Source organism: Cheilinus undulatus, linkage group 23 (genome assembly GCF_018320785.1).
Source record: "Cheilinus undulatus linkage group 23, ASM1832078v1, whole genome shotgun sequence".
Lineage (NCBI taxonomy): Eukaryota > Metazoa > Chordata > Actinopteri > Labriformes > Labridae > Cheilinus > Cheilinus undulatus.
This window is the reverse complement of record NC_054887.1, coordinates 13919670-13928852: the sequence shown is the minus strand read 5'-3', so window position 1 is coordinate 13928852 and position 9183 is coordinate 13919670. Positions and strand designations below refer to the sequence as shown.

Below are 9183 nucleotides of genomic sequence, written 5' to 3'. Positions count from 1 at the left end.
TATTAAATTGTGAAATAAAAACGTATTTAACGTCATGAATTAAAAAGAAAGACATATTTTACGTGGTGGTTGATCCCCAAACAAACCTATTATCAGAGCTGCAGTCCAGCAGTAGGCGGTAAGGAATGTATGTGCTAGTTTGATAGCCGTTGTTTTTAAGTTCAGCGAAGAAGAATCCAAACACCGTAAACCGTCTGTTTACTGTTTTACGCCCTCCGACAGTCGGTTGCCGGTAAAACGGGGCAGGGCCTCTGTTCACCGTAACGGTAGTCGGAGTTTGAGAGAAAACATCATCTCTGCCTTTACAATGAGCGTGATACAGCTTCTCTAAAACAGCGTTTTAACGAGTCTTCCGTTTACGAGCTGCTGCTTCTTCTTCTTCTTCTGCATGTAGTGACGGGAGTTGTAGTTTTTAGCTCTTGGAGGACTGAGTGACTGGAAGCAGCTCGGCAGAATACAACAGCAGCTAACGCTACATGAATGAGAGAATAAAAACACTAAACTAAACAGTCATGGATCCGAACAGGATAATCCAGGCTCTGAAGGGGACCATCGACCCGAATCTGAGGATAGCCGCTGAGAGTGAGCTCAACCAGGTGGGCGAGATGAGGAGGTTTTGTTTGGGTGGTTGTCGGAGGAGGGGGGCTTCATGGACCGAGTTAGTCCAGAAATGATGCCGGTGTTTGTGGAGGAGAGCAGGCCGTGCTAATGCGATCCAGCTCGGTGGGATTGTGGTGCCGTTTTATGAGTTTATATCAGGTCTGAGATCAGCAGTAAGACTTTTAAATGATCCCAGACAGCTGGAGGACAATAGGAATCAGATGTGACAGCTAACACGGACCATCAGGAGCTAAAATACTCCTCAACTTTGTCATGTTAACTCTCTCAGCTGTCGTACTGCTGAAACATCATAAAACCAGTAGATATAATAATATATTATCAGTATAGTAAAGGATGTAACGATACACTCATCTCTTACGATGCAAATCACAAGACTGGGTTCAAGATAGGGCTGGGCAATAGATCCAGTTTAGTATAACAATATAAATGGTCCTGTTGCATTGGAAAGGGTCCCCACCATTCAAATCCAGTAACTAAATCTAAATTGATGATTGATTGATTTACATCATCCAATAGTAGAAACATATTTTATAATCCACCACTGTCTTCATTGTAGATGTGCTGAGGAAGTCAAATGTGCTAAGGCACTCACTTTCTCACTCTGGATCAGTACGCACAACCACAATCATGGGGAAGACTGCTGACTTGACAAATGTCCGCAAGACAATCATTGACACCCCTCTCAAGGAGGGTAAGCTAAAGAAGGTCACTACTGAAAGGGCAGGCGGTTCTCAGAGGGCTGAATCAGAGCATAGTGAAGTTTTCACAGTCAGTGATGGCTTGGGGTGCTTTGTCATCTGCTGCTGTTGGTCCACTTCATTTTATCAATCGTCTAACTGCATTCTATTTTTGTGTATCAGTCCTACAAAATCATCAACTTCGCTCCGACACTGCTTCAGATCATCGTGTCAGAGCAGGTGGAGTTTCCTGTTCGTCAGGCAGGTGAGACTTCAAAATAAAACTTTGTTAATCAATGGACTGTTGTTTCCAATCTCATTTCATCATCTTGGTACATTTCCATCTTGATCTTCAAGATTAAAAAAAAAAATTCATTGACACTCTGCCTTAATCTCTTACCGTGTGTTTGTTTCTGCATGTAGCGGCCATCTACCTGAAGAACATGGTGAGCCAGTACTGGCAGGACAGAGAGCCATCTCTGGGTGAGGTCATCTTTCCCTTCAACATCCACGAGAACGACCGGCAGCAGATCAGAGATCACATCGTGGAGGGCATCATCCGCTGTCCAGAGTCCATACGGTATGGTACACAGAGCACGCATATTAAAGAAAAGATCCCTGCAATGATGAAAAAACTCCCATCAATTTCAACATGCTACTATATAAAATCACTGTTTTGTCATTGAAGTTTGGTGGCTTTAAAGGCTGTTTATTGTTCAAATATACATCTTGATCCTTCGCAAAAAGGTTTTTCTCTGCAGGGAATCTTTTCAAGAAGTTGTGGGACACTAAAAGACAGAAATCTGTCAGTGAAGAATAAGAAGTTGCAAGAAGTTGGGAGTCTTTTTCTCCACAGATCGCTTACAGATTGTTTACAGCCTGTTTGTTACTTCAAGATGAAGAAATCTGCCAGAGCAATTCCAATACCTTTAAGATTCTAATTATTTAAAACAAACAAAAAGTTAAAAATACCAGAATGATCCTCCAGTGATGCCCCTAAAGTTGTGAATTCCCTCTCCATCAAAACTGGAGTAGAAAAACTTAAAAGTGTTTATAGCTCCTTTATATTTGACAATATATGTTCTTCTTGTCCTTAGAGCACAGCTGACCATGTGTCTGCGAGCCATCATCAAACATGACTTCCCTGGGCGTTGGACGGCCATCGTGGACAAAATCGGCATGTACCTGCAGTCTCAGAACAGCGGCAGCTGGTACGGCAGCCTGCTGGCTCTCTACCAGCTGGTCAAAACATACGAGTGAGTAACCTGCTTGTGTTTTACCTCAGGGCTCCAAACATCCTTTCCCAGGGAGCTGTTGGCCCTCAGATCACGGATATAAATGATATTCTCCTTGTAAGGTCATCCTAGCAGGATCCAGGATCTCTAGTGGTTTAGTACAGACTTGTGTGGTTTTCAGGTACAGGAAGGCGGATGAGCGGGAGCCGTTGCTGGCAGCGATGCAGATCTTTTTGCCGAGGATTCAGCAGCTCATCAGTCAGCTGATGGCCGACGCCACCATCTTCTCTGTCCTCATCCAGAAACAGATCCTCAAAATCTTTCACGCCCTCGTACAGGTGTGTATTATGACCTTTGCTAAAGTATGATTATCCCCCTTAACCAGTTACTAGAGCACTTGATTGCTCCAAGCCTGACTGGGCCTGAGCACAAGCACCTCATTATTATAGACCAATAACAAAATGTGCAGTCTCATGGAGTCAGCACAGTGTATAAATACACAGACAACATGACAATAACATGTAGCACAGTATGGAGCACTTACACCAGTCAAACAAACTGGACTTCAGAGATCAAACATGCTTGAGCACAGTAGGGATTACCGAGTATAAATGCAATCCAGTATTCATGGTAATACAACAATAACTGCAACAACAACTAGAAACAGAACAGAATTTTTTTTATTTTTTTGTAAATCAATCGTGGTTAATAACATTTGGCTTTTTTTTCTTTTCTTTTCTTTTTTTTTTTACAAAAAAAGGCAAAAAAAATCCTCTTTAATGTTAAAGTGAAATCAGATTTCTACAAAGTAGTTTTCTTGAACAGTGGCTTTCTATTTGCCATTCTGCCATCTCAGCTGCCAAAGCTTTTAACTCGTAGTCGTAGGTGTCTTGGTGGCCTCCCTCACTAGTTTCTTTCTTGTTCTCAGTTTGTGAGGACGGCCTGATCTAGGCAGATTTACACATGTGCCATATTCCTTCCATTGATTTATGATGGTTTAACTGAACTCCAGGGGATGCTCGGTGGCTTGGAAATGTTTTTCTATCCATCCATTGTCTTATACTTTTCATTAACCACTTGTCGGCTGGACCTCTGTTGAGTTAGGTCAGTCACTTTAAAGAGGATGGATATTTTTGCAATCACTTATGTTACATTAAATATTTTTGTTCGATTGGCATTACTTCTTGGAAATCAGTTTTTTTTTCTTTTTTTGTCAAATTGCTAAATGATATTGACCATGATTGCTTTTAATCTGCCCAGTGAGCAGGTGAAAAATGATTCAAATGGTGCAGCATTCAGCAAGACCATCCTGTTCTCAACAGAGCAAAGTCTCAAGGGAGCAGCAGATGAAATTAAACAAAATAATCTACATTCTCATTCTTCGAAAGCTAGGTTTTCCACAAATACGATTTATCAGTAAAATTGATTTATTTGCCAGGCCTGTGGAGATGATGATGACAATAATGATAATGGCAGCAGTGATGATAATGATGATGACAGCACTTCTCTCTCTCTTCTGTTTGTTCAGTACTCGCTGCCTCTCCAGCTGATCAACAACACAGTTATGACTCAGTGGATGGAAATACTGCGGGCAATAATGGACCGAGACGTTCCAGCTGTAAGACATCCATATTTTTTGGTGTCTTGTGTCATACTTGGAAATGCCTTGTTGCTGAAAAGTGCTTCATTTGGTTGATGGGTGAATGCTTCCAAGGTGAGAGCTGAAAAAATGAATACAATTTTTTTGTGTGTGTGTGTTTCAGGAAACGTTAGAGGTGGATGAAGACGACCGTCCCGAGCTGGCGTGGTGGAAGTGTAAAAAATGGGCGCTACGTATCATCACCAGACTGTTTGAGCGGTGAGTAAAGATCCGCTCTCAGATCAGCAGGAAGTAGATCTGTCACCAGCAGCAGCGAATCATGTGCTTCTGTCCTAAATTTACAGGTATGGAAGTCCCGGCAATGTGACAAAGGAGTACTACGAGTTTGCAGACTTTTTCCTGACGACATACGCAGTCGGCATTCAGCAGGTTAGGAGACTGATTTTATAAGTAGTTTGACTTTAAAAGGGTGAAAATCAACTTCAAGAACCACTTAGCATATTGTATGTTTGTGCATGTGTCTAGGTGTTACTGAAGGTGGTGGACCAGCACAGACAGAAGCAGTACGTCACTCCTCGTGTCCTGCAGCAGTGCCTCAACTACCTGAACCAGGGCCTGTCTCACTCACTTACCTGGAAACAGATGAAGCCGCACATGCAGGTAGGACATGTTCTAAAACATGGTGGGATTTCAATTATTAATATAAACAAAATTTGCACGCTCTGTTAAAATCACTACCAGTGGAGTGCATAGCGTCCTCTTCTTTTATGGTGTTCCCCTACCATAGGCCATCTGTCAGGAGGTCATCTTCCCTCTCATGTGCTACAAAGACGAGGATGAGAAGCTCTGGCAGGAAGATCCGTATGAGTACATCCACATGAAGTTCAGTGAGTACAACATCACTTCTATTATTAAATTACATGAGCAATTAGGAGAAAGTGTAGCTTTCGCTGTATGTTAATAAATCTTCTCACAAGCTCTAGTTCCTTAACCTTGAAAAGCAGATGGATACGCCCATTTCCTTGTTTTTCACTGGCGAATCCATCTTGCAAAGCTCCCGTCTGAACCGTTTGGGCCCGGTTAGAAAGTGACAGGACTAATCGGCGACAAGGGGCAGTACTTTCAGGCACGGCAGACTCGTGACGTAAACAAGCAGCAGCAAGAAGGGGTACAATTATGGCGGAAGAGCTTAGCGTGGACACTGCTAAAGTATAAGTTTTATCAGAACTTGACAACAATTCTTCGTTAAAAGAAGAACAAAGAACAGCAGTGAGTTGTTTTCTTTTCAAAAACGATAAAAGTCGAGTACTTACATGTCTATAGTTGCCATGTTTCACGTTATTCCTCGTAGCTGCGCATACGCAGCTCGATAGCTGCTACGTCACGTGTTTTGTTGCTCTTATTGGCCTGTAGAGATGTGATAGACAGAATGTTCATCCAATCACACTCCGAGTTTTTTTCAAAGCCTCTGCCTTTTCTCAAACGTTTCCTATTTCCCAGATGGATGTGTGAAACAAATCCATCTGGCATGTCCGGTTACTAGTTCCTGTTTGCTGCATTCATTTTACCCTCTACCTTAAAAAGCCTTCCAGTGCTGCTTAGAAGCATCCCCACAGCATGATGCTGCCGCCACTGTGCTTCACAATGGGAATGCTGTATTTGTGGTTATGTGTGTACAAAAGTTTGCTGCAGTCCTGCTTTATTTTGAACTTCACTTTGTTATTAAAACAGATCTTTCAGCTGTGATTTTACCTTTGTATTAGCGTTTCAGAGAGACTGGCAGCCATGTTCTTCACCTGTTTGATTCCAGCATTTGTAAATGAGTTTCGTCTCTGCTGCAGGTCTCTATGATGATCACGCCCTTCCTGCCACGGCTGCACAAAGTCTCCTCTGTAAAGCTGCACGCAAAAGGAAGGAGGTAAGGAAAAATACCTCGTACATTTACACAAAAGGGTGTCTTTTTTTATGTTTTTGTTACTTTAAGGCTCATTTGCAATTTTACTTTAAAGATTAACAAGTAAGTTGCATATGTGATGTAAAATTCTTTGCCAGCTTGAAGAAGTCAGGTTCTGCACTGAGCACTTTTTTCTTTTTTTTTCTGTTTCTCATCTTTGGATTCCATTCAACAGTTACTTAAAGCCTTAAAAGTAACATAACTAAGCATCATATCTACATGTAACCCTTGTTGTCTTCTGTCCAGGTTCTTCCTCAGATCATGGAGTTCTGCCATCAGATCCTCATGGATCCCTCTGCTGATCCCCGCAGGAAGGACGGGGCGCTGCACTGCATTGGCGCTCTGGCTGAGCTCTTACTGAAGGTCTGCAGAAACAGGAGAGAAGATAAAATGCTGAACTCTCCTGCTCATTTGTGTTTTAATCTCCTCTTTGTGCTCATGTCTGGATCTTTAGAAACGGGTGTACAGGGAACAGATGGAGCTGATGCTGCAAAACTACGTCTTCCCTCTTCTGAACTCTCCGATGGGTTATCTCAGAGCCAGAGTGAGTCAAGCGTTATCATCCTTACCTCATGGCTTTTTATTTTTATGCCCAGTTCTGGAAGAAATCAAGGGCAGGTTATCATCTCTGCTAAATGTTTTTGGTTCTTAACATTTAATCCAACGCATCTGAAAGGTCTTACTTAACCTTGAAAGAATTCACAAGAAACAGTAGAAAAGACCAAAAATGAATAGTCAAATTTTGTTTATGTGATGGTGCAGAAATCAGCTCAGGGTGTATCCTACTTTATACAATTTAGACCCTGTGCACGATTTAGCTTGCAACTTTTGATCACTACAAATAACTAACTGCCGAACAGTGAGTGTTGAGGACCTTTATTTTTATTGCCATGGTATCAAATGTTGAATGTTTTTGCAGTCACTTATTTTACATTACATATTTTTGTTTAATTGATCTTACTTTGTTGAAATCTGTTTGTACTTTGACAGTTAAGTTTTTTTTTTTTTTTAAGTCAAATTAAATTGACCGTGGTTGATATAAAATAAAAAGGGTAAAACATCCAAGGCAGTGATGAATATTTATAGGCACTGTAAAGTGAATAACAAATTATATTGATATTGTTTAATTTTTACCCTAATTTACCATAGTTTGCAAATTTGTCATTGTGACAGTCCTTGTTTGAATTATTTTCCACATATCAAACACATCTCAGAGAAGAATATTTTGCTTGGAATATACAGTGAAATACAAATGTGACTAGATTTTGTGCCCTAGTGTTGTCAGTAGAGGGCGCCAAACTGCTGCAGAAAAGCCCACACAAAATCTCAGTTCATTGCCAGATTCAAACAAATGCAACATGTTGTCTATTAGCATGTGTATTTTGGAGCTAAAGTGATAAAAAGGCTGATTCTTCTTGCTTTAACCCATCCTACAGTCCTGTTGGGTCATCCATACAGTTCATGTGAGTCTGTTTTAAAGTTTTCAGCACTTCAGGTGTACTTAAATCCACCTTAACATACTTGGTGGGGCAGCACTGACACTGTTGTGGTAGATTCTGAGCTGGAAAAGCACTGTGGACAGACTGAGGTCAACATTTGTATTTGGTTGTAATAATCTGCTCTTTTCCTCCATAGTCATGCTGGGTGCTCCACAGCTTCAGCCCGCTGCGCTTCCATGATGAGGTGGTGCTGCGGAACGCTGTCGAGTTGGTCAAACAGGATCTGATAGACGACAAGGAGATGCCAGTGAAGGTGGAGGCCGCCATTGCTCTGCAGACGCTGGTCAGCAACCAGGAACAAGGTCAGAGGAGAGAAGATGTTTTATTTTTGACATTCACATTGCAAGAAATATGTGAAATAATGCAGCAGTTAAAGTATTTTCCCATGCATTTAACCCATCCTGTGCTTTGTTATGTCTGTAGCCAAGCTTTACATCAGGCCGTACATCCGGCCCGTCATGCAGGAGCTCCTACATGTAGTGAAAAAGACTGAAAACGATGATCTGACAAACGTCATCCAGAAGATGATCTGCGAGTACAACCAGGAGGTGGCTGCCATCGCTGTGGACATGACGCAGAATCTGGTAGGAACACTACACGGTCATTCAATGCATTTTCAAATATGAGAGAACCATAACCCTTTACCTACTGAGGCTTAAAATGGTGATTTGGACATATTTTGTTATTATGGCTGTAAAATAGTCAGGAAATGCCGTAAGTCTGAGAGCTTTAGTCCCTTTTCCCAGGAGTACTTGAACTTGACTTTCCAACATCTGGTTAATGATTATTGCACATTATATGGAATTGTCAGCTGTTTAAAAGAAGAAAAACAAGAAAAACAGATTTGTTTTTCATGGCTTTTATGAGAAAAAATGTTGTTATTGCTCATAAAGTTTTGATTGGACATTTGAAATGTGAACCTATACATGTTTAGAAAAATCACCAGTCATTTTTTGAGTCTAGGACTCTGGGTGTGCAAAAGAGAACTATATATGCTCTTCACATACCTGAGTTCAGAAGATGCATCCTCCAAATCTCTGTCCTCCTCTATGAACCGTAGCGGCTGTTTTACCGTTCTTGATGGTCTTCCCGACATTATAAATGTGTGTAATAAACCACAGACACGCAATGCCACTATCTAACGCTATTTTTTGAAAACAAAACACTACTCTCGCTCGCTCTCCTTTTATTCTCTTTCTTCACTCTCCTTTCTCACTTGTCTTCTGCCAAAGCTGCCGTTTTCACAGTGCTGTTTGACATTACCATAATATATATACCACACATCATATATTGCCGGAAAGCACAGATTCTCAGCTCTCTGTCAGCGTTGGAATTTTTTAAATTGAGCAAACTTTCAAGGAGTTATGGTGTTGAGAATCCGTGTAGCTGTCTCTCCAAACTTCTGGTGTATTTTTATGAATGCCCGCATTATATGGTTGTGAGTACCATAATGACCCATATATGTGTGCATGCCCACAATTCTCAGCTTTCCAACACCATTGGAATTTTTCAAATCGGACAAACTTTGACAGAGTTATGGTAATATACTCCGGACATATAAAACACATCACCAGTGCTGGCTCCGTAGGTAAAGGGT

At 41.3% G+C, this 9183-nt stretch overlaps 1 protein-coding gene across 4 annotated transcripts in view; it reads left to right on the top strand.

The window, feature by feature from the left end:
• Positions 1 to 214: 214 nt before the first annotated feature.
• ipo8 (importin 8) overlaps positions 215 to 9183 on the top strand; it is a 29397-nt gene continuing 20428 nt past the window's right edge. For 2 of the 4 annotated variants that reach the window (XM_041781258.1, XM_041781257.1), the window contains exons 1-16: positions 215 to 596; positions 1482 to 1563; positions 1722 to 1878; positions 2396 to 2554; positions 2715 to 2871; positions 4062 to 4151; positions 4297 to 4391; positions 4478 to 4562; positions 4659 to 4793; positions 4921 to 5020; positions 5975 to 6051; positions 6334 to 6450; positions 6542 to 6631; positions 7524 to 7550; positions 7723 to 7888; positions 8010 to 8170. In XM_041781258.1, the coding sequence (XP_041637192.1) occupies positions 513 to 596; positions 1482 to 1563; positions 1722 to 1878; positions 2396 to 2554; positions 2715 to 2871; positions 4062 to 4151; positions 4297 to 4391; positions 4478 to 4562; positions 4659 to 4793; positions 4921 to 5020; positions 5975 to 6051; positions 6334 to 6450; positions 6542 to 6631; positions 7524 to 7550; positions 7723 to 7888; positions 8010 to 8170 (1782 nt within the window). In that variant the 5' untranslated portion in view covers positions 215 to 512. The remainder of the gene's footprint in view (positions 597 to 1481; positions 1564 to 1721; positions 1879 to 2395; positions 2555 to 2714; positions 2872 to 4061; positions 4152 to 4296; positions 4392 to 4477; positions 4563 to 4658; positions 4794 to 4920; positions 5021 to 5974; positions 6052 to 6333; positions 6451 to 6541; positions 6632 to 7523; positions 7551 to 7722; positions 7889 to 8009; positions 8171 to 9183) is intronic. The other 2 variants (XM_041781260.1, XM_041781259.1) reach the window with 1 other exon arrangement.